Here is a 26988-nt window from a genome sequence, read left to right on the forward strand (position 1 = left end):
CTGCTGGACAGGAAGACTGCCATCCTGGACAGACTTTGAAGTCACTGACCTAGTTGTCTCCCTGTAAATGGGCTGCGGTGAAGAGTGGAAACATGTTATGCGTCTAGAAAACAAGAAGAGGATGTGTAGATGAGATGAGGAGTTCTAGGTTCATGAATTCAATGTAAATCTTGTCATAGCAAATATTATTTACTTCCTGTATACTTCTATAGATTTCCTCCTACTTTTCCATGTTAGTCAATAATAAATGTAGTGAACTTTCTTAAGATGTTGAAGATTTCCCTGGGCCTCCTCTGTCACCATATTGAATGTCAGACTCCCCTGGCTCTTCTGGCCGGCAACAACGGTTCTGCTTTACCTTTTAACAATCCTCATTCCATCACTGTTTTATTTTGTTTTGTTTTGTTTTGCCATTTATATTGTTTGGGGTCAACACTTTGAAAAGGGAAACAAATCCAGCTAATTGTGGTTTCCAGTTAGTTCTGATAAAATCAGCGAAGGTCCTTGGCTTTTGAAATCTCAGTTGTTCTTTGCTTTCTCTAGGCTGCTGTTGCATGATTATTATTTTTAAAATAAAAGTACAGAAGTTCACCTTTTTTAGCACAGAGTTCTGTGAGTTTTGACAAATGGTTACAGTCAAGGAACCACCATCACCATCAGGATGTAGAGCAGTGATGGGGCACTGGGGTGGCTGAGTCAGTTAAGTGTCTGCCTTTGGCTTGGGTCATGATCTCAGGGTCATGATCTTGGGATTCTGGGATTGAACCCCATGTCAGGCTCCCGGCTCAGTGGGGAGTCTCCTTCTCCCTCTCACTCTGCCTCCACCCTTACCCTTCCATAGATTCGCTCTCTCTCTTTCTCAAATAAGTAAATAAAATCTTTTTAAAAAGTTATAGAACAATTATGTTCTATGTATTATTCCCCCCCAAAAAAAAAAATTCCCCTGTGTCCCCTTGGTAGTCAGTCCCTTCCCCACTTCCAGTCCCCAGGTAACCACTGATCTGTTTTCTGTGCCCATAATTTCGAATTATCTAAATCTCATACAAATGGAACTATGGTACGTAGCCTCTGGGATTTGACTCTTTTTGGCCGGGAAAATGCTCTGCTTCAGTACTTCATTCGTCTTACTGATGAGTAGGATTGGGCTGTGGAGGAATATTTGAATTTTTTCCAGTGTTTGGCAATTAGAGACACTTGGGTTTATGGAACATAGACCTTCATTTCGTTTTGGTAAATACCTAGAAGTGGGATTGCTGGGTTGTACAGTGAGTGCTTAACTTAATAGGAACCGGCCTTAGGGTTGTCCAGCGTGGCTGCCCATCCCCATCAGCTTCCCACAGGCATTCCCACTACTCTGCATCGTCGTTCATGCTCACTATTGTCTGTCTTTCCCCTCCCTTACTGGATAATTGTTTAAATGAAATAAATTATGTCAGAGCTAACATATTCCAGGATGAGTTTAGGAAGCTATAAGGACATTTTGTAGATTCCTGAGCTCTTTTACTCTTAAAATATTTTATAAAGTCACAAGAGAAATTTTCCAAAAGGGTACCTTCCTTTTAAATGTTACAAATGACTAAGATACATGCCATTGACATATGCAATTCTCTTCACTGACAAATCCTAGGTGGTTTTTTGAGTTGGTTGTTAACTGAGGTCAGTTGTTAACTGGAGGAATAGTTGATGGAGGGGGGTGGCAGGGGGTGGATAGTGAGGGGACAGCTGGGCTTAGGCTTTGACATTTTCAAACGATGTCCTATAAGCAGATGTCCTCAATGGGTTGTGGATGTCAATGTGATTATTTAATAGTCTTTGAATTCACGATGGGTCAGACATTCACAAGGCACTTTCTATGCACTGTCCCATTTAATCCTCATAGAACTCCATGACGAATTCAACAGTTGCATCTGAAATTTTCAGCTGGGGAAGCTGAAGCCTAGGAAGTCTGAAAATGGTTAGGAGGCCACCTGGCTAGTGAGAAGTAGAACAGCCTTATGGACGGCACCAACCAAGTCTGAGGCCACCATTTTTAAGCCATAAGGCCATACTGCTCTTGTCCACAGAATAAATCTGTTGGGACAAAAACATATGCTCATACTCCTGAAGGACACATGGGGAGCTTGCAGCAGGAGTCACTTGGCTGTTACTTAGTGACCTGACTACTAACCAAGCTCGGGCCCAAGAAAGTAGGCTTAGAAATCCACTCAGAATGCAGCAGAAGGCATGGTGGTAACCTGGAAAGAGCCAGTAGACTCGGGCTTGAGATCCACGACCATCATTAACCAGTGTTTAGCTTCATCTTGCATAGACTCATTTCCTCATCTGTAAAGTGGAAATAATAATGCCGAGTTCTTAGGGTGTATGTGAGGATTATTAAAAGTAGCTAAGCTTAGCATGCATGCAGTAGGTGCTCAGCAGACTCTGGTCCCTTCTCTCTAGTCTTCCCCCAAATGGGAATGGATTCATGTGATTTGTTCCTTTTATTTATTTATTTATTTATTATTTATTTATTTATTTATTTATTTTAAATTTTATTTTTATAAACATATAATATATTTTTATCTGCAGGGGTACAGGTCTGTGAATCGCCAGATTTACACACTTCACAGCACTCATCATAGCACATACCCTCCCCAATATCCATAACCCCACCCCCCCCAACCCCCCTCCCCCCATCAACCCTCAGTTTGTTTTGTGAGATTAAGAGTCACTTATGGTTTGTCTCCCTCCCAATCCCATCTTGTTTCATTTACTCTTCTCCTACCCCCTTAACCTCCCATGTTGCATCTCCTCTCCCTCATATCAGGGAGATCATATGATAGTTGTCTTTCTCCGATTGACTTATTTCGCTAAGCATGATACCCTCTAGTTCCATCCACGTCATTGCAAATGGCAAGATTTCATTTCTTTTGATGGCTGCATAGGATTCCATTGTGTATATATACCACATCTTCTTTATCCATTCGTCTGTTGATGGACATCTAGGTTCTTTCCATAGTTTGGCTATTGTAGACATTGTTGCTATAAACATTCGGGTGCACGTGCCCCTTCGGATCACTACGTTTGTATCTTTAGGGTAAATACCCAGCAGCGCAATTTCTGGGTCATAGGGTAGTTCTATTTTCAACATTTTGAGGAACCTCCATGCTGTTTTTCAGAGTGGTTGCACCAGCTTGCATTCCCACCAACAGTGTAGGAGGATTCCCCTTTCTCCACATCCTCGCCAGCATCTGTTATTTCCTGACTTGTTAATTTTAGCCATTCTGACTGGTGTGAGGTGATATCTCATTGTGGTTTTGATTTGTATTTCCTTGATGCCGAGTGATATGGAGCACTTTTTCATGTGTCTGTTGGCCATCTGGATGTCTTCTTTGCAGAAATGTCTGTTCACGTCCTCTGCCCATTTCTTGATTGGATTATTTGTTCTTTGGGTGTTGAGTTTGATAAGTTCTTTATAGATTTTGGACACTAGCCCTTTATCTGATATGTCGTTTGCAAATTACTTCTCCCATTCTGTCGGTTGTCTTTTGGTTTTGTTAACTGTTTCCTTTGCTGTGCAAAAGCTTTTGATCTTGATAAAATCCCAATAGTTCATTTTTGCCCTTGCTTCCCTTGTCTTTGGCGATGTTCCTAGGAAGATGTTGCTGCGGCTGAGGTCGAAGAGGTTGCTGCCTGTGTTCTCCTCAAGGATTTTGATGGATTCCTTTCTCACATTGAGATCCTTCATCCATTTTGAGTCTATTTTCGTATGTGGTGTAAGGAAATGATCCAATTTCATTTTTCTGCATGTGGCTGTCCAATTTTCCCAACACCATTTATTGAAGAGGCTGTCTTTTTTCCATTGGACATTCTTTCCTGCTTTGTTGAAGATGAGTTGACCATAGAGTTGAGGGTCCATTTCTGGGCTCTCTATTCTGTTCCGTTGATCTATGTGTCTGTTTTTGTGCCAGTACCATGCTGTTTGGATGATGACAGCTTTGTAATAGAGCTTGAGGTCCGGAATTGTGATACCACCGACTTTGGCTTTCTTTTTCAATATTCCTTTGGCTATTCGAGGTCTTTTCTGGTTCCATATAAATTTTAGGATTATTTGTTCCATTTCTTTGAAAAAAAATGGATGGTACTTTGATAGGAATTGCATTAAATGTGTAGATTGCTTTAGGTAGCATAGACATTTTCACAATATTTATTCTTCCAATCCAGGAGCATGGAACATTTTTCCATTTCTTTGTGTCTTCCTCAATTTCTTTCATGAGTACTTTATAGTTTTCTGTGTATAGATTCTTTGTCTCTTTGGTTAGGTTTATTCCTAGGTATCTTATAGTTTTGGGTGCAATTGTAAAAGGGATTGACTCCTTAATTTCTCTTTCTTCTGTCTTGTTGTTGGTGTAGAGAAATGCAACTGATTTCTGTGCATTGATTTTATATCCTGACAGTTTACTGAATTCCTGTACAAGTTCTAGCAGTTTTGGAATGGAGTCTTTTGGGTTTTCCACATATAGTATCATATCATCTGCAAAGAGTGTTAGTTTGACTTCTTCTTTGCTGATTTGGATGCCTTTAATTTCCTTTTGTTGTCTGATTGCTGAGGCTAGGACTTCTAGTACTATGTTGAATAGCAGTGGTGATAACGGACATCCCTGTCGTGTTCCTGACCTTAGCAGAAAAGCTTTCAGTTTTTCTCCATTGAGAATGATATTTGCGGTGGGTTTTTCATAGATGGCTTTGATAATATTGAGGTATGTGCCGTCTATCCCTACACTTTGAAGAGTTTGATCAGGAAGGGATGCTGTACTTTGTCAAATGCTTTCTCAGCATCTATGGAGAGTATCATATGGTTCTTGTTCTTTCTTTTATTAATGTGTTGTATCACATTGATTGATTTGCGGATGTTGAACCAACCTTGCAGCCCTGGAATAAATCCCACTTGGTCGTGGTGAATAATCCTTTTAATGTACTGTTGAATCCTATTGGCTAGTATTTTGGCGAGAATTTTTGCATCTGTGTTCATCAAGGATGTTGGTCTGTAGTTCTCTTTTTTGATGGGATCCTTGTCTGGTTTTGGGATCAAGGTGATGCTGGCCTCATAAAATGAGTGTGGAAGTTTTCCTTCCATTTCTATTTTTTGGAACAGTTTCAGGAGAATAGGAATTAGTTCTTCTTTAAATGTTTGGTAGAATTCCCCTGGGAAGCCATCTGGCCCCGGGCTTTTGTTTGTTTGGAGATTTTTGATGACTCTTTCAATCTCCTTACTGGTTATGGGTCTGTTGAGGCTTTCTATTTCTTCCTGGTTCAGTTGTGGTAGTTTATGTCTCTAGGAATGCATCCATTTCTTCCAGATTGTCAAATTTGTTGGCATAGAGTTGCTCATAGTATGTTCTTATAATTGTCTGTATTTCTTTGGTGTTCGTTGTGATCTCTCCTCTTTCATTCATGATTTTATTTATTTGGGTCCTTTCTCTTTTCTTTTTGATAAGTCTGGCCAGGGTTTTATCCATCTTATTAATTCTTTCAAAGTGTCAGCTCCTAGTTTTGTTGATTTGTTCTATTGTTTTTTTTGTTTCTATTTCATTGATTTCTGCTCTGATCTTTATGATTTCTCTTCTCCTGCTGGGTTTAGGGTTTCTTTTTGTTCTTTCTCCAGCTCCTTTAGGTGTAGGGTTAGGTTGTGTACCTGAGACCTTTCTTGTTTCTTGAGGAAGGCTTGTACCGCTATATATTTTCCTCTCAGGACTGCCTTTGTTGTGTCCCACAGATTTTGAACCATTGTGTTTTCATTATCATTTGTTTCCATGAATTTTTTCAATTCTTCTTTAATTTCCTGGTTGACCCATCCATTCTTTAGAAGGATTGTGTTTAGTCTCCATGTATTTGGGTTCTTTCCAAATTTCCTCTTGTGATTGAGTTCTAGCTTCAGAGCATTGTGGTCTGAAAATAAGCAGGGAATGATCCCAATCTTTTGATACCGGTTGAGACCTGATTTAGGATCGAGGATGTGATCTATTCTGGAGAATGTTCCATGTGCACTAGAGAAGAATGTGTATTCTGTTGCTTTGGGATGAAATGTTCTGAATATATCTGTGATGTCCATCTGGTCCAGTGTGTCATTTAAGGCCTTTATTTCCTTGTTGATCTTTTGTTTGGATGATCTGTCCATTTCCGTGAGGGGAGTGTTAGAGTCCCCTACTATTATTGTATTATTGTCGATGTGTATCTTTGATTTTGTTATTAATTGGTTTATATAGTTGGCTGCTCCCACGTTAGGGCCATAGATATTTAAAATCGTTAGATCTTCTTGTTGGACAGATCCTTTGAGTATGATATAGTGTCCTTCCTCATGTCTTATTATAGTCTTTGGCTTAAAATCTAATTGATCTGATATAAGGATTGCCACTCCTGCTTTCTTCTGATGTCCATTAGCATGGTAAATTCTTTTCTACCCCCTCACTTTAAATCTGGAGGTGTCTTCGGGTTTAAAATGAGTTTCTTGTAGGCAACATATAGATGGGTTTTGTTTTTTTATCCATTCTGATACCCTGTGTCTTTTGATTGGGGCATTTAGCCCATTAACATTCAGGGTAACTATTGAGAGATATGAGTTTAGTGCCATTGTATTGCCTGTAAGGTGACTGTTATTGTATATTATCTCTGTTCCTTTCTGATCTACTACTTTTAGGGTCTCTCTTGCTTAGAGGACCCCTTTCAATATTTCCTGTAGAGCTGGTTTGGTGTTTGCAAATTCTTTCAGGTTTTGTTTGTCCTGGAAGCTTTTAATCTCTCCTTCTATTTTCAATGATAGCCTAGCTGGCTATAGTATTCTTGGCTGCATGTTTTTCTCATTTAGTGCTCTGAATATATCATGCCAGCTCTTTCTGGCCTGCCAGGTCTCTGTGGATAAGTCTGCTGCCAATCTAATATTTTCACCATTGTACGTTACAGACTTCTTTTCCCGGGCTGCTTTCAGGATTTTCTCTTTGTCACTAAGACTTGTAAATTTTACTATTAGGTGACGGGGTGTGGACCTATTCTTATTGATTTTGAGGGGGGTTCTCCAAAACTCCTGGATTTTGATGCTTGTTCCCTTTGCCATATTGGGGAAATTCTCTCCAATAATTCTCTCCAATATACCTTCTGCTCCCCTTTCTTCTTCTTCTGGAATTCCAATTATTCTAATGTTGTTTCATCTTATCGTGTCACTTATCTCTCAAATTCTCCCCTCGTGGTCCAGTAGCTCTTTGTCCCTCTTTTGCTCAGCTTCTTTATTCTCTGTCATTTGGTCTTCTATATTGCTCATTCTTTCTTCTGCCTCATTTATCCTAGCAGTGAGAGCCTCCATTTTTGATTGCACCTCATTAATAGCTTTTTTGATTTCAACTTGGTTCGATTTTAGTTCTTTTATTTTTCCAGAAAGGGCTTTTATTTCTCCAGACAGGTTTTCTCTAATATCTTCCATGCCTTTTTCGAGCCCGGCTAGAACCTTGAGAATCGTCATTCTGAACTCTAGATCTGACATATTACCAATGTCTGTATTGATTAGGTCCCTAGCCTTTGGTACTGCCTCTTGTTCTTTTTTTTGTGGTGAATTTTTCCGCCTTGTCATTTTGCCCAGATAAGAGTATATGAAGGAGCAAGTAAAATACTAAAAGGGTGGCAACAACCCCAGGAAAATATGCTTTAACCAAATCAGAAGAGATCCCAAATCGTGAGGGGGGAGAAAGTGGATAAAAAGAGTTTCCGAAAGAAAAAAAAAAAGAAAAGAAAAGAAACAATTAAAAAAAAACGAATAAAGAAAAAATATAAAAAAGAAAAAATATATATATATATTAGATACACTAGTTTAAAAACGTTAAAAAAGAAAAGGGTAAAAGTTAAAAAAATTTGGCAGAAGAAGAGAAAAAAAATGAAAAAGAAAAAAAAATTAAATTAACTACAAGGCTAAAGAATCATGGGGAGAAAGCCATGAGCTCCGTGCTTTGCTTTGTCCTCCTCTGGAATTCCGTTGCTCTCCTTGGTATTGAAACTGCACCCCTTGGTAGGTGAACTTGGTCCCGGCTGGGTTTCTTGTTGATCTTCTGGGGGAGGGGCCTGTTGTAGTGATTCTCAAGCGTCTTTGCCGCAGGCGGAGTTGCACCGCCCTTACCCGGGGCTGGGCTGAGTAATCCGCTCGGGTTCGCTTTCGGGAGCTTTTGTTCCCTGAGAGCTTTCCGTAGAGTTCTGGAAGACGGGAATGAAGATGGCGGCCTCCCGGTGTCCAGCCCAGAGGAGCCGAGAGCCTGGGGTCCCACTCCTCAGTGCGCCCCCAGAGAACAGCACCCAATGTCTCCCGTCACCCTGGCCTCCGGCCGCACTCCGAGCTGACCGAGCCTGTGACCGGTTCAAGGTAACCCCGAGCTTAGAGCTCACTCCACGGCTCTGTCTCTGTAGCCGGCTTCCCCGTTCTAATACCTGTAAGCTCTGCGACACTCAGACACCCCCGATCCTTCTGTGACCCTGGGGGACCTGAGGCCACGCTAACCCCGCGTGGGCTTCACCCCGGTTAGGCCTCTGGAGCGATGTCCCTCAGCGGAACAGACTTTTAAATGTCCTGATTTTGTGCTCCGTTGCTCCGCCGCTCGCCAGAAGCCGGCCCCTCCCCCCGCGGTCTATCTTCCAGTCGCTTTGGATTCACTTCTCCGCCAGTTCTACCTTTCAGAAAGTGGTTGATTTTCTGTTTCTAGAATTTCTGTTCTTCTTCTCTTCTATCTCCCGCTGGATTTGTAGGTGTTTGCAATCTTTAAATAAGCTATCTAGCTGATCTCCCGCTACCCTAAGTAGTCTCAGCTGCTACTTCTCCGCCATCTTGACTCCTCCCCCTGATTTATTCCTTTTTGCAATCCAGTTGCTATACCTGGCACTGGGTGAAATCTTCAGCTGTTTTCAAAATTTCAAATTATGCCAATGAACAATGAAGATAGATTATGTCACGACAAAGACACCTCGATCTGAGGTCAGCCTATCTGGGTTCAGGTGGAGAGGTCAATTGATGACCTTGAAAAACTTGTATCACTGTTCTGTGACTTGGTTCCATTATCCCTACATACATGGATGGGTTTAGATATAGCTATAGATAACCTGGCGATTCGCAGACCTGTACCCCTGGGGATAAAAATTTATGTTTATAAAGCTGTAAAAAAAAAAAAAAAAAAAAAAGAAAGGATGAATCCCCAAGTTTTGTAGCAACATGGACGGGACTGGAAGAGATTATGCTGAGTGAAATAAGTCAAGCAGAGAGAGTCAATTATCATATGGTTTCACTTATTTGTGGAGCATAACAAATAGCATGGAGGACAAGGGGAGATGGAGAGGAGAAGGGAGTTGAGGGAAATTGGAAGGGGAGGTGAACCATGAGAGACTATGGACTCTGTAAAACGATCTGAGAATTTTGAAGGGGTGGGGGGTGGGAGGTTGGGGGCACCAGGTGGTGGGTATTGTAGAGGGCACGGATTGCATGGAGCACTGGGTGTGGTGCAAAAATAATGAATACTGTTATGCTGAAAAAAAATAAAAAAAAATTAGATATAGCTATAGATATATAGATAATAGGTATAATGGTACAGAATGTAATGGTAATTTTGACAATATATAGAAAACGATTTTTCGGTAAATGGCCCAGTATCTGTCAATCCCATTTATTTATATGCTGTGTGTGTGCCAGTATTTCAATTCTTTTTTCAAAATGGAATAATTTTTATTTCCTATCTAAGAGCTTTCTATAACATTGGCTATGTTGTAAATATCTGTTTGTATATAAATGAGTATCACAAATGAATAAAATTAATTCTACTTAAAAAATCTTAATTACTACTTGAAAACAATGTCATATTACTGGAGCTAAGAGTTCACAAGCATGTCTTCTGATACAGTGTGTGTCATTTTCAGGTAAAATGCATAGTCACCTGAGATTTAGCTGTCTGACACTGGATGTCACCATTGTGCTGTAGAATGTAGTTGCAGAACAGGTGTGCTATTTAATATTCAAGACACGGTCAGTCACTTCAAGGGTTTGGAGATCTGTTAATGTTCTTTCCCTCATATAACCTAATTACCCTGGTTCACTTTTCTTGCAACTTACTTTTTCAGCTTCTGATATCTAAGCTTTCTAGAAGAGTGACCAAGAATGATGATGAAATGATATTCAGTCTTGTTGGCTCAGAACTCAGAAACTGTGCTAACACTATTCAGGGCTCTTGGTTGCAAACCAGTCAGTTAAGTTCATTGACTCTGGAGAACTTCAGCTGAAAAGGAATTTCCTGGTTTGGAAATGGGAGAATCCCGTGTACTGGTACCTCAGCAAAGATTGGGGTTTCACAAGAGTAGGAGAGAGTCCTGGCATTGCCACTGGTTACTAGGTGCCTCCACTGGTGTTCCTGCCATCCAGACACAAGACAACTCCTTTGGCAAACTAGAAGTCTTAGCAAGTTTCAATATATTAGAAAAAACAAAAAATCCCTGGGACATTAAAAGAAAAAGAAAGTGGTAAGCTATACTCTGTAAACTACTGTTCTTAGAACAGGACTCTAAGCAAATTGCAGCCTCTTCTTTTGCTGCCCCCTTTGCTGGATCCCTCTTCTCCCAGGTGGCCACACAGCACCACGTCCTTTCATTCAAGTCTTTTGCTAAATGCCGCCTCTTCAGAATGGCCTTCCCTCACCACCCATCCAGAACCATCCAGAACAGCACCTCGTTTTACTCTGTTACCCTTCTCTATTTTTCTTCTTCACGCTAGTCCTCACCTCTCAGAACATTCCCTCTGTATTCACTGTTTTGGGTGATGTCTGTCTCCCCTTCGCACTAAAAGTCCCATGAAGGCAGGGTGTCTGGCGCCCCTCTGTGGTCCCAGCACCTAACATAGCTATATTCCGTAAATGGTCTATGGATGAATCAATCAAAGATTAAATAACAGAAGAAAATACCTTTGTTGGGAACCCTCCTGCACCATCGGTGGGAATGCAAGCTGGTGCAGCCACTCTGGAAAACAGCATGGAGGTTCCTCAAAAAGTTGAAAATAGAGCTACCTTACGACCCAGCAATCGCACTATCAAGTATTTATGCTAAAGGTACAAATGTAGTGATCCGAAGGGGCATGTGCACCTGAGTGTTTATAGCAGCAATGTCCACAATAGCCAAACTCGGGAAAGAACCTAGATGTCCATCAACAGATGAATGAATAATGAAGATGTGGCATAGATATACAATGGAATCCTATGCAGCCATCAAAAGAAATAAAATTTGCCATTTGCGACAATGTGGATGGAGCTAGAGGGTATTACGCTGAATGAAATAAGTCGATCAGAGAAAGACAATTATCATATGATCTCCCTGATATGAGGAAGTTGAGAGGCAATGTGGGGGGTTTGGGGGGTAGGGAAGGAAAAAATGGAACAAGATGGGATCGGGAGGGAGACAAACCATAAGAGACTCTTGATCTCACAAAACAAACTGAGGGTTGCTGGCGGTAGGGGGGTAGGGAGAGGGTGGTTGGGATATGGACATTGGGGAAGGTATGTGCAATGGTGAGTGCTGTGATATGTTAATAAAAAATTAAAAATTAAAGAAAAGAAAATACCTTTGTTAGAAGCCCTAGAATATAAACCATACCCGTATTCATTTCCTAGGATGGCTGTAATAAGGTACCACAGGCTAAGTGACTTACACATAGTAATTGGTTTCTTCCAGTTCTGGAGGCCAGAAGTCCGAGATCAAGGTGTGGGCAGGGTTGGGCTTTTCTGAGGCTGTAAGGAAGGGTCTGTTCCATGCTTTTCCTCCAGCTTCTTTGACTTGCTTGCCATTTGGGATGTTCCTAGGCAGGCAGAAGCATCACTTTGATCTCTACCTTCAACTTTACATGGCATTCGTCTGTGTGCATCTGTGTCCAAATATTTATAAAACACCAGTCATGTTGGATTAGGGGACCCACCTCCTCCAGGATGGCTTTATCTTAACTAATTACATCTGTAATGATCCTGTTTCCTAAAAAGATCACATTCTGAGATATGGGGGGGGTGTTTAGAACTTCAGCTTATGAATGGAGAGGGACCAAAATTCAACCCCGTAACAGTGCCTTGTATGTGTTTATAGTATAACGGATAAGCCATTCTTACGTCATTAAACAGAGGAGTACATTATCCTTGGTGCCCAAAGATGTGTTGGTTTTTTGCTCAGATTACAAATAATGTGTATGAATTGCTTTGTAAATCGGAAGCTATTCATTAGATGTTAGAATAATCAGTCGGGGATGTGGATGAATTATTGATGTGTTACTGGAAAAGATTTGTTAGTCTTAAAATTCCAGAAGCAGATTTTCCTTTATAAGCTAGCTCTGTCTGCAGACTGTTTAAAATATTACCTGGTTCTTCTCTACTATTCAGACCGCTTACCAGCAATAATTGTGGATAATGGATTCATATTTTATTTACATATTAGGCAAACAGATACACATCACTTATTATATGCTGTGCTCTGTCTTAGGTGCTGGGAAAATGTTAACTCACAAGCAATCCCATGTTGTTTGTTATTTCTATCATTATTAATCATTAATCTTATCTGAATTTAACTGATAAGGGATCTGAGGCACAGAGAGGTTAAGAAACTTGCCTGTGGTCACACAGCTCCGAGTGGCAGAGTCGGGCCATGAAACAAGGCAGTCTGGCTCCAAACCTTCTCATTTGTAGAATGTTCTTTCTTCACAGAGTCTCATGGAGAAATTCAGTGTGTGAAAGAACAAAGCAGAACTGCTTTGGTTCAAGTTGAGATGGCAAAGCCCTGTCTGCTTCGCACCGCCCCTTCCTTTGGGAGCCCTGTTGGCAAAGCCCTGATCCAGGAAATAACACCTCTTGGCATGATGCCACTTATAAGCTGTCTTCAATCCACTCTAGCATAAAACAAATACAATTCTCTTCTCACTTTAATTAACTGATTGTGTTTTATTTTGAAAATTTTATCTGCCTAATCTGCTTCTGGCAGAAATGAAATGCTAAGATGGATTTTCCCCAGGATGGTAAAGCCATATGGCAATTTGGACTTTGCTGGCTTAAGTTCCCCTTGGGTTTCTTTATACAAATCAAGGACTGTGATCACAAAAATTTCCTGAATCAAAGAGAGAAATGGAATTTGATTTCGTTTGAATACAGTGGGGTATAAACTTTGCAACCAGGTCGGCATAAACCGCCCCCTCTGTTACAGGCTGCGTGTCTTCTGTGGTTATTAATAATACAAAATAATAGAGTGACAGTATTAACCATTACCGTCCACTGAGTGCCTGCTGCAACCAAAAAACAAAAACTAAAACCCTAAGTTTTACAACTCTAGATGTTTTATCCCTATTTTACAGATATGGGTAAGTTGAGGCTAAAATCTTACGTTAACTTGTTTAAGATGGCCAAAACAGTGAGTAGAAGAGATACGATGTTTTGAGAAATACAAGTGACTAAGGAGCAGATTTTCTTGATATTAAGCATAAAAGGCACAGAAGAGAAAATGTTTAGGAAATACAACGTGGGTCCCGAGGTGATTTTCAAATTATGAAAGATTGTGAAATGCATTCTGAAGGTGATTCATTCCTGTGCTGAAATGTCTCTTACCATTTGTTAATGTATACGGTGTGTAACATACTAAAAAGAAAAAAAAAAAGAAGGCAAATCAATCAAATGGGCATGGGTGGGGTGGGTGAGGGGATGGAACTGGAGAACCAAACAGAATTCAGACCAAATTGATTGTTTTCCTCGCCTCCTTTTACCCCCAGATTTTGCTCCCACTCTCTGCCACCCCCTAACCCAAGGGTCAGCAAACTTTTTCTGTAAAGGGCTAGATAGTAAATATTTGAGACATAGCTTGCCGCGTATTTTCTCTGCTGCAACCTCTCAACTCTACTGTTCCAAAGCAAAAGCGGCATAAATGGATGTAAATGAGCGGCTCTGGTTATTGTAGAGCCAACCTTCATGTAGGAGCACAAAATGTGAACTTCATATAATTTTCATGCAGTGTGTGTTTTGATTTTGGTTTTGTGGATGGGCGCACACGTTCATGCTGGACCATTAAAAATCGTTAGAAACATTGTTAGTTCACAGGCTGTGCACATAGGTGGGTAGCCAGATGGGGCTCCCGTGGTTTGCTGACCACCACTCAAGCTTGACCGTCCCCCTCTGGTTTTCAGGCACATGGCTTCTTGTCTCTATGGGTGTTTCTTTTATTCCGGATTACATTTAAACGCTGTTTGGGACCAAGGACTTCATCCCGGAAGAGACTTCCTAGGATCAAGTAGCAGAGACACATGCAGGCACATTTTATAAAAGCAGACTTGCTGAATTGCAGCTGCCAAGTTGACTGCAGGCGACACAAAGAGAAGCCATTGTGGCTGTCTAGAAGGATTTATAATAAAATGGAAAATTCTTGGCGTCCTCTGTCAATTTCATTGAAGATTAAAAGATAAATGCAGGACTTAGAGTTATCTCAGTAGCTATCTAGTTTTAAAGTGATGTTAGCAAATATGAAAATTCTTTGCATGTTTTACCAGCCCAGGTCATTGCTAAATTTTATTTATTTATTTATTTTTTTTTTTTCTCACTAGGGAAGCCAGCTTTAATGTGATACAAACACCCTTGAACTTGTCCTAAAGACAAAGGCTTAAGTTTCAGCTCTGTTAGTTTTGCGGTGACATTGGGTAAGTTACCACCTACGGGAGTCCTGGTTGGCTTCCTTATCAGTAAGATGAGACGGATAACCCTACCTCGCAGGGCTTTTCATTTTATTTATTTTATCTTTTCAGTTCTTTACTATTTGTTACGGAAATTTCAAACAGAACCGGAATAGACAGGAGTCTTGTGAACCCTGCGTGCCCTTGATCCGCTTCAATGATTCCCTGCATTTCACTAAAGTTCTTTCATCTTTATCCCACCGCATTTTTTCTCTCTGCTAGGACATTCTATAATAATTCCAAATGTAATATTTTACTGTGTATGACTAAGGGAGAAGCTCTTTCTAAAGAATATCATAATTCTAATATCATACCTAATGAAATTACAATAATTCTTTAACATCATTTGTTACCCAGTCAGATTTAAAGTTTCCCCAGCTGTCTCAACAATGTCTTTATATAACTGGCTTATTTGAATCAAGAGCCAAAGAAGATTTCTGTCTTCCATTTGGTCATGTTTCTTAAGACCCTTCATTTATGGCAATTTTCCTTCTCTTCTTCCCATCTTTCTTCATGTCATTTGTGGAAGGAACTAGTTATTTGTCCCACAGATGTCACATAATTTGGAAGTGGCTAATTGCAACCTTCACCCTTGTAGAGCCTTGAACATTTTCGTCTTGTTCAGATACTTAACCATCCTTGGATACAGAGGCTTGATGAGGTTCAAGTTCACTTCTTCTTCTTTTTTAAAGCAAACTTTGTAGGTGATGCTTTCTACTTGTAGTTGTACCACACCTAGAGGACAAAATGTCTGGGTGTCTCTTTCTACTTGTGTCAACATTGATTAGTGAGGTTCCCCAGGTTAGTGCATTCTGCATCAGCCTCTCACCTAGTGATTTTAGCCCTGGTTGATGACTGTTGTTCAGATCCATTACCTCATAAGTGGTTGCAAAATGTATGTCTTCCATCAATCCACTTGGATTTATTAGCAAGAATTCTTTAGAAAGAAGAATCAACTGTCTGGTCACCTTGAAATATAATACACACAAGAAAGGCAAGACAAATGCTTGTTGGTGACCCCTCACTCCCTTTTTTGAGCTCATGTTCATATAATGGTGGCCTCTTTCCATTGAGTTGGATGATGATGGTTGCTGGTGGTGGTGGTTTTTCTCCTTCACTGTGACATCAGTAATTTCAAAAGCCTTTATATTTTTCAATCCTTCGTGGTCATTTCTCTGTCAGGTTGGTTTTTGTGTCTTATCTTAGTAGTATTTGATCACTTTTTGCCTTCTGGCAGAACAAGATATCTCGAGCTTACCTTGTACATTTCTTGTCCTGGACCTAAATCACTCAAGAAGCTGTGGTTTCCTTTTAATAGAAAATGGTGTACTGCGACGACAGTCTGGACACTGAGAGCATTACTTGCTTATATTTCTAAATTTTTGAGTTGCTGAACCTAGAATATGCATTTTTAAGGAAAGATGAATAATTATTTTCTACTCGTCATTTCAGTTTGAATTATAAGGTTTTTACAGAATATTTTTTGTTCTAACTGTAAGGACTTTTTCTTTATGTTCAGAATCTTGTTCTTAATGATGTTAAGACAGTGGCTTTATTCTAGATCATGCATTTCTGTGGGTGCATGCATGTGTATGCATGTACACATATCCTAGTTTCGAAGTAGCCACATCACTATTTCCATATTACTATAATACTAACAATATTATTAGTGAGTATAGCTTACGGTTGTTTTACAATTCTTTTTGTTCCTAGGGCATAGCACACCTGGGATAAGTAGTCCCTGGCATGTGTTTTAAAGTCACATCAAATAATTCATGTGGATATGTCACCAACTTGGTGTACAGATACAGTCATTTGTTTTATTTCTTATCTTGAAGAATTCCATTTTTTCTTTTTAATTTAATTTAATTTTATAATGAGGTAAAATAATTACATTGTTCAGTGTCACAAAAAACTTAGATCACAGATTTTCCCCTTCTATCCACATCTCCCTTCTTTTAGAAATTATGATGCTATAGATCCTTTATAAATACTTTTCTGTACCATTTTTTTAAATTGAATAATGCATCCTAGAGAAGATATTTAACCAGTCATCTTTTTGTGGGTATTTGTCTTTTCCCAACATTTTTCTATTTCAAATAATTCTCCAGTAAGTGACCTTTATAGGATATTGAGAGTTAGATAAAGTGATATATATATATATATATATATATATATATATTTGTTTATATACGTATATATGTGATGTGCACATATGATTTTGTTATAATATGTTGTTTTAGTTCCACAATCATTTATTAAGCACTTATGATGTGCTGGAATATAAAGAGGAATAAAATGTGGTCCCTGGCCTTGAGGTTTTACAGTCCAATATGATGTGGAATAAAAAGAAACATTTTATGTGTTTCCTTCTCAGATAATTTGATTTTTATGCTTCTAATCAATGAATGCTGGTACTGTTTTTATATTAAATTATATTTTTATATTATATATTTTATATTAATATTAACATATCAATATTATTAATAAATTATTAATTGTATTATATCATTGTATTATTATTTATATTATTAATAAATATTCTTAATAAAATATTAATATGTATTAATATTTTTACATTAAATTAATTATTTATGAACTATACAGCTATCAATAATTTATAATATTTCTACTATTTTAATTACAGTGCTAATATAGACTTCTTTTAGTTTATGAGCTTATTTTAGTTTATTTTAGTTCTTTTGGTTATCATATCATCAAAAAGAAGTTAGTTTTGTCTAACCCATTTATGTTTCCCCAGAGCCAGAATTCACAATGACAACAGTAACAAGGACCACAGAAGTCCCCCCAAGGGGTAAAAGAGAAGATAATTCTGCCTTGTATGAGTCCACATCAGCTCACGTTATTGAAGAAACTGAATATGTGAAAAAGGTATGCAGGTGCATGGGATCATATTAGTGTGATATGATTTTTTGAAATGCAATCTAATATGGATCCGTGGGCTTTGTTTCTCCCTCCATAGAACCTATGAGGTACATTTGGCAAAGGACAATCCCAATAGCTGAAATTTCAACACGTGTTTAGTAACTTCTCTAGAGGACACGAACCTTCGTTCCCCCACGTGGAGTAAACTTGAATAATGGGCGAGAAAGGTTCAGAACACCTGTCAGCACTTAATTTTTCCCACAACATTCACCACTGCACTTCCTACCATTTTATATCATTTCTCAGTTGTTTCATGAGTGTTGATACTGTGTTCCCAAGTAGATGTTTACAAGTCTTGCTGAGTTTCTCTCTCTCCTTAGCCACTTCCTTTTCACAGTTCTGGGTTGCTCTCCCCAGTGACCCATGGTGGCATGATACTTCATTAAAAATGTGAAATCTTATGAGAATCCAGGGATAATGGCTGACAAAAGTATATATTCTTAGGAACTGTTTCTTAGAACAGAGAGAAGCATTTGGACAGAGATAGTTGGTAACTTATTCAGATCAATTAATTCATCTTTGAGTGTTTTGCAATTCTAGAGGTCAGTAAGACATGGGGCTTATATTTCCTGCATAAATTTGTATCATCTCCTCTTAGCAATTATTCTATAGTAATTACTAAATAGTAATTATTCTCTAGTAATTACTAGCTAGTCATTATTTTGTAGTGATTACTAAATAGTAATTGTTTTATAGTAATTACTAAATAGTAAATTAGTACTAAATTACTACATAGGAAAAATAGAATTAAATAGTATTAAATACTAATTACTAAGTGGTAATTATTTTCTGGTATAATATTCACTTAGGTTATATTTTGGGTTTGACTAAGAAAGAATTATAAAGACCAAATGTTCATTTTCTGCAATCTAAACGATATTAGCCCAAATCCAACTCGGGTTGATGGCAGTTATTTAAATCTGAGATCAGTATTTATGTATTACATTCCAGATAAATCAGGTATACTATAGCTTATATAAAGAAAATAAGTATTTGGCATTAAATGCCTTTGAAAGAAAATAAATATTTTTTTCTTCTAGATCCGAGCTACTCTGGAAAAGATCCGAAACCAAGTTTTTAAAGATGAAGTAGGACATAAGCATACAAATGACAAACTAGAAACAAAGGTAATAAATTGATCAAAATGTACCACTTTCTTCCTTCATTAAATAAACATAATACAGTATAAACCTTATTTTAATAACTTTTCTAAGATATAATTATTAAATTATCCTTTGAAGCTTTGAATGATGAATGTTAAATATTGTCAGTATCTAAAGATGTTAATGGGCATGTGTATGAAATATTTAACCACAGATGTTATTAGTAGGCTCAGATTGGAATGACTAGACCCTACTTGAATATTTTATTTTAATTTTTTTTAAGATTTTATTTACTTATTTGAGAGAGAGAGAGAGAGAGATCACAGGTAGAGAGAGAGGCAGGCAGAGAGAGAGGGGGAAGCAGACTCCCTGCTGAGCAGAGAGCCCGACACAGGTCTCAATCCCAGGACCCTGAGATCATGACCTGAGCCGAAGGCAGAGGCTTAACCCACTGAGCCACCCAGGCGACTCAAGACCGTACTTGAATATTTTCAATGGAGCTTACTTATCTAAAGTATATGGGAAGTGTCAGCCTAGCCAGGATATATGGCAGTGAAGTTTCCCAAAGATAGATGGAGGTACAACCTTTTAGACTCATCTGGGTCACACCAGTGGACACAGAGTTGAAGCTGTTAGGATTTTAGGTCAATTGATCAGATTATTGATAAACTTAAATTTCTCTCTCCTCTTCAACTGGCCTTATATTCTTTACATCAAGCAATCTACATGTAGCCTTGTCTGGTTTATGCAGATTAGAGCTCATCTCAGCCAAGTGCACCTCATCAATGTCAATGTTGTCCTCTATATAGTATGGCCACCGAGAATGCAGCACATAGGATATGAGGCATAAACATTGTTCCCTTTATCATCCTCACCCGAACTGACACAACTAGCTCCAAATATTTTCTTATATTAAGTGCTCAGAAACTAGGGGAAAAAAAGTTAATGTTTGTGAATGGTAAGAAAGATACAAAATTCCATTTTGGTTCTATTGAGTTATTAGACCTCTAAGTGGAGGTTTCTAATGAGTCCTGCATGTCTGATTCTGGGGTTGAAGGGTCTGGGCTCGAAGGTTCAGGCTATAGGGCAGAGATTTGGGGAATAAGGATAGCGTTTAAAGTTCCAAAATTAGAGGAGATCACCAAACAAATGAGTGTCAGTAGAAATGACAGGGGCACCTGGGTGGCTCAGTCACCTGAGCATCTGTGACTCTTGGTTTTGGCTCAGGTCATCATCTTCTGGGTCCTAAGATTGAGACCCGCCTCTGCTCTGTGCCCAGTGGGGAGTCTGCTTGAGGATTCTCTCCCTCCGCCCCCCAACTCATGCGCACAGGAGCACTCTCTCTCTCTCTCTCTCTCAAAAATAAATAAGTAAATCTTAAAAACCAAAAGAAAGGACAGAATATTTGAGCACTGAGTTCTGAGATACCCAGTACTTAGGAGAAAGAAGAAGAATCACCATGCCAGGCTGCGGAAAGAAGCTATAGTGAATTAGAAGGAAAACCAGGAGAGACTGGAGTCACTGAAGACGAGTGAAAAAGGGTTTCAGAAACGGGAGGAGGAGCGACTGTGCGAAATGGTGCCTATGGGCCAAATAAGTTGAGGAGTGAACCTTGACCACTGCATACAACAATGGGGAGGTTGTTGGTGACCTTGATAGGAGGAGCTTCTTGGGAATAGAGATGAATTGTGCAGCTAGTGGGTCTGCCTTGGTCATCTCAAACCTCAGATGACTGGCAGACAAATAACAGCCTCCAAGTACCTGCCCCTTCCCCCACAATATCTGAACAACGTCCATGTAGGAATTTTGTGGTCATGATCTCGGGCTTTGCTGCTCTCCAGGTGTGGGCTGCAGTCCCTGATACTTCAGGGAGCTCTTTAGAAATGCAGCATCTGGGAAAGAAGAGCCCAAAGCAGATACTGTTTGGGGGGCAGGTGAAATTTACTGGAAAAAATTGTATAATTGCTTCTAATTCCACTCTCTGGAGATAATCATTATTAACATTTGCTAGGTACATCCTTCCGGGTTTTTTTTCCTATGCATGATTTTGCATATATGGCTATTTTTCTTTCTATAAAATGGTATTACTGGATATATTGTTTTATATCCTGCATATTTCATGTAGAATTATATTGTTCACATTTTCCCATGTCGACAAATATTCTTCTATGGCTTAAAAAAAAAAAAAAAAGAAAGAAAGAAATGCAACATCTAGAGCCCCACCCCAGACCTCTTGAATCAGAATCTGTGTTTTCACCAGATCTATCACCAAGTGACTCATAAGCACATTAAAGTTCAACATGCACTCATCCATGACCTTTGTAGCTATCTCTTGCTGCCAGCAACCCGCCTTCTACAAGTCTCTCCATCAAGCATTCTTTAACAAATTAAAAAACAAAATAACTTCTATATACAGAGAGTGAGAGTATATAGTAGGATCTGGAGTAGAGAAAATAAAACCCTGTTGGAATTATAGTGACTATATGATTTACATGCAGTATATTCTCTCTCTCTCTCTTTTTTTTTTTTTTTCTGTAAACGTAGTCCATTTTTTTGTAATGAAAAGAATTTTGGCTTTGTAAAACAAATTTGGATTCTAATTCTGGCTCTGGTAGTTATTTCAGGTATAACCTCAGGCTTGTTAGTGAAATACTCTCCTCTTCAATTTTCTCCTCTGTATAACAGGGGCATAGTGCCTTCTAGTGTTTTAAGTATTCAGACAAAGTGGTGTTTATCAAACATCTGAAAGATTATGTGGCACATGATAGATGCTTCCTAAAGAGAAGCTGTTATTTTTTAATTGTTTCACGTAGGGTATGTAGAATTGTGTAATTCCTTAGTCTGTCTTGAAATAATTTGGAAGAGCAGAAAGCATAAGACGGATACTCGAGTGGCTGTTTCATGAGCTCCCCACTTACTGCATAAACCTGGGCTCAGTACCTCACTTTTCATATCTGTAAAATGGATGTAGTTGAATTAGATAATTTCAGATTTCCTTTCCACTGCCACGTGTCCTTGATTCCAGATGAAAATTATCTTATGCTCTAAGTGTATTTTCAGTGGGCTAGAGTTTATACTGAGTTTATACTGGTAATAACATTCAGTTCTGACATCTCTGGAAATTTTATATGGGGTGATTACAGTGGAGCACCATTGAATGTTGAATATTACATATGGTAACTATTAAGCCTGCTTATATTAGCTTATAATACAATGTAATCAAAATGTACTTATGTCTGCAATTTAAATTAAAAAGGAAAAAAATTGGTCCAGTAGATATTATTTATCTCCTAAAAAGACTTAATGGTATATATAAATTATAGGAAATATAATAGTATAAAATATGTACCAATACCTTTTTTTTTAAAGATTTTATTTATTTATTTGACAAACAGAGATCACAGTAGGCAGAGAGGCAGCAGAAAGAGAGAGGGGGAAGCAGTTTCCCTCTGAGCAGAGAGCCCGATGTGGGGCTCTATCCCAGGACCCTGAGATCCTGGCTTTAACCCACTGAGCCACCAGGTGCCCCTACCTTTTTTTTTTTTTTTTTTGATATAATAATCTAATCAATTTTTGAGCAAATACAGAGGAAGCTACTTCATCTAGAATTCCCCATTGATATTTGAAATTCAAAATACAGTATTTTCCTTGTGTTGAGCTGAATCTTTTTTGGTATATGTAATAGTGAGTGATAATTAATTGTTGTCAAATTTGTAGAGGAAAGGAATAGTCAGATTGAGGATTTTCGTGTTTTTCATTTCAGCACTGTCGAAACATTGGAAATGGCTCTGATTCTGAAATGGACCCCTCTTGTGGCCATTTAGATCTGCTCATGGAAAGGATGAAAGGAAAGGAAGAGCAGCTCTTAGAAATGAACAAAGAAAATGAAATATTGAAAATCAAGGTATGGTTATCAGGAGAAATTTTTTTTTTTTTAGATTTTATTTATTTTTTATTTTGGGAGAGAATGAGGAGGGGCAAGAGGAAAGGGAGGACACACTCTCAAGCAGATTCCTTGCTGAACGTGGAACCTGATGTGGGACTTAATCTCACAACCCTGATACCACAACCTGAGCCAAAACCAGGAGTTGGATGCTTCACTGACTGAGCCACCCAGTTGCCCCATTAGGAGAAATTTCTAATTTTGGATTTTTGAGCCAATAAGATAGTTTCATGGATGTGTAAAAGCAGACAAACTTCCTTATACATCCACAGATACACACAGATGCTCATCTACATAGAGAAACATTTTCCATTTCATAAATTAAAATCTCACTGTTTTATTTTGGAGATGATGTTTACTATTGAAAAGATTTTACAAAAGTTCAGTGGATACAGTTTCAGTTGTGCAAGATGAATCCGTTCCAGAGATCTCTGTTGTGCCTACAGTTAATGCCATGTCTTACACTGAATAATGTGTTAGAAGGGTCAGTTAACTGTTCTTACTAAATAATTTTAAGTCTTTCATGTTTAATTAATATTAATGAGAGCACTCAACATCAAATGTCTCATCATTTTATTTAATTAATCTATTCTTGGATGCTTTATTTTTTGTTTGTTTGTTTGTTATGTAGGCAGTCCTGCAATGAATAGCTCTGTAGGTAAATCTTTGTGGCCATTCTTGATTATTTCTTTAGGTTAAGTCCTTTGAGAAATTCATGACACTTGCCCTTAATCTTCACATCTTGTCCCATGGCTAATTTAGGAAAATACATCTCTTAGTACTGTTGCGGATATCAATGATACAACGCAAATAAGTGTATAAGCTGAGAAGGCACTGTGCTGTCTTTGAAGGGTGCAGTTTATAAACGCAGGGCATTGACTCGGAGCTGTGGGTTGGCCTGGTCAGTCGTCGTGCAAATCCTTCTGCACAACAGTTTTCCTAAATAGGGCATTTCTCATTGTACCTTTTCCTCTTACCAGATCATTTCTCTGCTCTATGGTCTAGGAGGGTGCAAATGGTACAGTTACAACCTGTTTTCTACCCCTTATCAAACTGTTCTGTCCTTAACCCATTTTTGCTGTAAATGTCAAAACATTCATGACCTCTCTTCCCAGCTGGAAGCCTCCAGACAAGCAGGAGCAGCAGCTCTGAGAAACATGGCCCACAGGTTATTTGAAATCTACCAGACACAGTCTGAAGAAGTTAGAAAGAACCATGAGGCTGGTAAACACTTACTGGAGGTAGGGAGCTAGCCCCATGTCAATGGGAAAACAAACATGTAACCATTCTAGGAATACTAATATCTCATTAATTCTACATGGCTTCAGTGTTGTTGTAGCCCATCGGGTTTGTTTTGAATGAAACCCAAAATTCAAAAGGGTAATTTCAATCAAGGTGAATTATTAAATTTTTTTTTGGCTACTCAGCATTATAGAGCAAGAAAATATCTGTGTAAATTTAATAAAAGCAAGAGTTTGACAGTTGTTTTTCTGACCAAAGGTTAACAAACTTGAAAAGGAACAGCAATTGAAACAACATGTTGAAAATCTGAATCAAATTGCTGAAAAGCTTGAAGAAAAACATAAGCAAATCACAGAGCTGGAGAACCTTGTAGAGAGGATGGAAAAGGTGAGCTCCTGGGGATATAAAGGAATTTCTTCTGGATAGAGTTAGGGAGAGAATGAAAGAAAGTAATGCTAAAATAAATAAGATATATGTGTGTGTGTGTATATATATGTGTATACACATATACATGTGTATATACACATATATATGTGTATACACATATATATACACACACACACATATATATACATTTATAGTTATATCTATATATATTTATATATGTTATATATGTTATATGTATGTTATATGTGTTATTTATATAGCATATAAATATAATTTATAAATTTATATAATTAAATATATTTGTATAATTATATATATATTTTTTAAAGATTTTTAAAATTTATTTGACAGAGAGAGACACAGTGAGAGAGGGAACACAAGCAGGGGGAGTGGAAGAGGGAGAAGCCGACCCCCCACCAAGCAGGGAGCCTGATATGGGGCTCGATCCTAGGACCCTGGGATCATGACCTGAGCCAAAGGTGGACTCTTAATGACTGAGCCACCAAGAGCCCCATAATTATATATATTTTAGAGAGAAATTATGTATGCTAAAGCGAGCAGTGGGAGGGGAGGGGTGGGGCAGAAGGAGAGGGAGAGGGAGAATCTCAAGCAGGCCCTCTGCTGACTGTAGAACCCAACAGGGGGCTTGATTTCATGACCCTGAGATCATGATCTGAGCCAAAATCAAGAGCAGGATGCCCAACCAATGAGCCACCCGGGCACCCCTAGAATAAGTGAGATATTAATTGAAAGTAAGTATTCTTTGCAACTACTAAGACTGCAGGAAGTACTCAATAATGTTATTTCCTCCTCTTACACACTTAGAATGATCTGAATAGTCACTGATTGACTGCTCTACAAATACTGCGGTCATATCATCCTCTGTCACTTTCTCTAGTGCATGTCTGCCTTAGAAAGGGGAAGCGGATGAGGCTGCGAGTAGAAACAATGGGAACCATCACAAGCCCACCTATTACTAGCCATCATATAGTGGATCCCTGTAATCACAGCAGTCCTACGTATTAGAGTCAGGGACATAGTCATACAGTGGCTGCCCGAGTTCACTTTAGGGTTGTGAATACCTATGGCGCATTAGAACAGATATAATTCACATTAAGAAAAGCAATCCTGGGGGCACCTGGGTGGCTCTGTGGGTTGGGCCTCTGCCTTCAGCTCAGGTCATGATCTCAGGGTCCTGGGATGGAGCCCCCACATCAGGCTCCCTGCTCGGTGGGGAGCCTGCTTCCCCCTTTCTCTCTGCCTGCCTCTCTGCCTACTTGTGATCTCTCTTTCTCTGTCAAATAAATAAATATAATCTTAAAAAAAAAAAAAAGAAAGAAAAGAAAAGAAAAGACCTCCTGTAGGAATTAGAACTTCCATAAGAGACAATTTAGAGAAGAGTTGGGACAGAGCAAAAAATTCTTAAAAACTTCATGCAGTGTGCCTTTGAGGGGCTGACACTCCAAATATATGCAAAAGGTGAGCCCATCCATTAAATAACGCATCCCTTAGAATTTAGAATACAGACAAACCAAGGAATACTGGGGTTTTAGTGGCAAAACAAACTAATAGAGAACTGGGCTCTCTGAAACTGAATTTGGGGTAGATAAGAATATAGGCTTTGGAGGTGCCTGGATGCCTGGCTCATTCAATGGAGCAGAAGACTCTTATTCTCAGGGTTGTAAGTTCGAGCCTCACATTGGGTGTGGAGATTACTTAAAAATAAAATCTTAAAGAATATAGGCTTTGACTGCTGCCTGTCAATAAATTTTTATATTTATTATAGTAATTCCCTGATTTGCCTCTTCCCTTCTCAGCCTTATTCTGCTTTATGTCTCCTTGAGTTGATGCCATTTGAGAAATGTCACTTCAAAAGCGTCACATTTCAATATTCATGTTTCTTGCCAAAGGAATTTGGTTAATTTTTTACATATTTCCCAGTCACTTAATTTGTAACATTGAGTTTGGTTGAATTTGTAGAGCCAATGAAGATCCTATGAGGAAATTACAAAAATTAAATAAGCCCAAATTTAACTGAATCTAGTAATAATAATATATAGCTACCTCTATGTTGTGTATGTTGTGTGGTGGGTCACTGAATGTGTTACTGTCCCCAGAATCTCTGGGCTAGAATATCCTTAAGCAGCTGGTTTGCTGCAGTGCAGACAGTTTATAGTTAGGATATTTTGGACAAACTGTAACATTTGGATGACTACTTTGTAGTATTAGAATATTTATCCTGTAATAAATAGTTTCACAATCTCAGCACAAAGAACATTTGCCTTTAGGAAAGGAAGACAATTCCGGAATGCAAATAGGGCTGATTAACCAGCTTTCATTTGAATTTAGACTAGTGATCACCTCCAACCCAAACCCAGTAACAATAGGCCAGATTTAATAGCCAGCTGTGGAGTATCATTTCTATTTCTTAGAAATCCTGCGAAGTCTGTACTGAATGTGAGTTCATCTCAGAATTGTGGCTTACAGTCACTTGACTGTTTACTCAACAAATGCTCGAGTACCATGTACCAGTCAAAGCTAGAGGCTGGGTATCTGTTTGTGAATGGACCAGGTGTAGTGTCTTTGTGGAAATTGCAATGTAGGATATCTGGGTTCCGTGGTACTCCAGGAACTTC

The 26988-nt window shown here is 38.8% G+C and overlaps 1 protein-coding gene across 7 annotated transcripts in view; it reads left to right on the forward strand.

Moving 5' to 3' along the window:
* Window positions 1-26988, forward strand: part of CCDC68 (coiled-coil domain containing 68) — a 59052-nt gene that overhangs the window by 4941 nt on the left and 27123 nt on the right. For 5 of the 7 annotated variants that reach the window (XR_007121966.1, XM_047698050.1, XM_047698049.1 and 2 more), the window contains 6 exons: window positions 14606-14698; window positions 17493-17623; window positions 18718-18804; window positions 22544-22684; window positions 23839-23964; window positions 24224-24352. Coding sequence is in view for 6 of the 7 variants with exons in the window: in XM_047698050.1 (XP_047554006.1) it covers window positions 17507-17623; window positions 18718-18804; window positions 22544-22684; window positions 23839-23964; window positions 24224-24352 (600 nt within the window). In the remaining variant the exon portion in view is untranslated. Of the gene's footprint in view, window positions 1-9918; window positions 9999-14605; window positions 14699-17492; window positions 17624-18717; window positions 18805-22543; window positions 22685-23838; window positions 23965-24223; window positions 24353-26988 lie in introns of all 7 variants that reach the window. The other 2 variants (XM_047698054.1, XM_047698051.1) reach the window with 2 other exon arrangements.

Source organism: Lutra lutra, chromosome 12 (assembly GCF_902655055.1).
Source record: "Lutra lutra chromosome 12, mLutLut1.2, whole genome shotgun sequence".
Taxonomy (NCBI): Eukaryota; Metazoa; Chordata; class Mammalia; order Carnivora; family Mustelidae; genus Lutra; species Lutra lutra.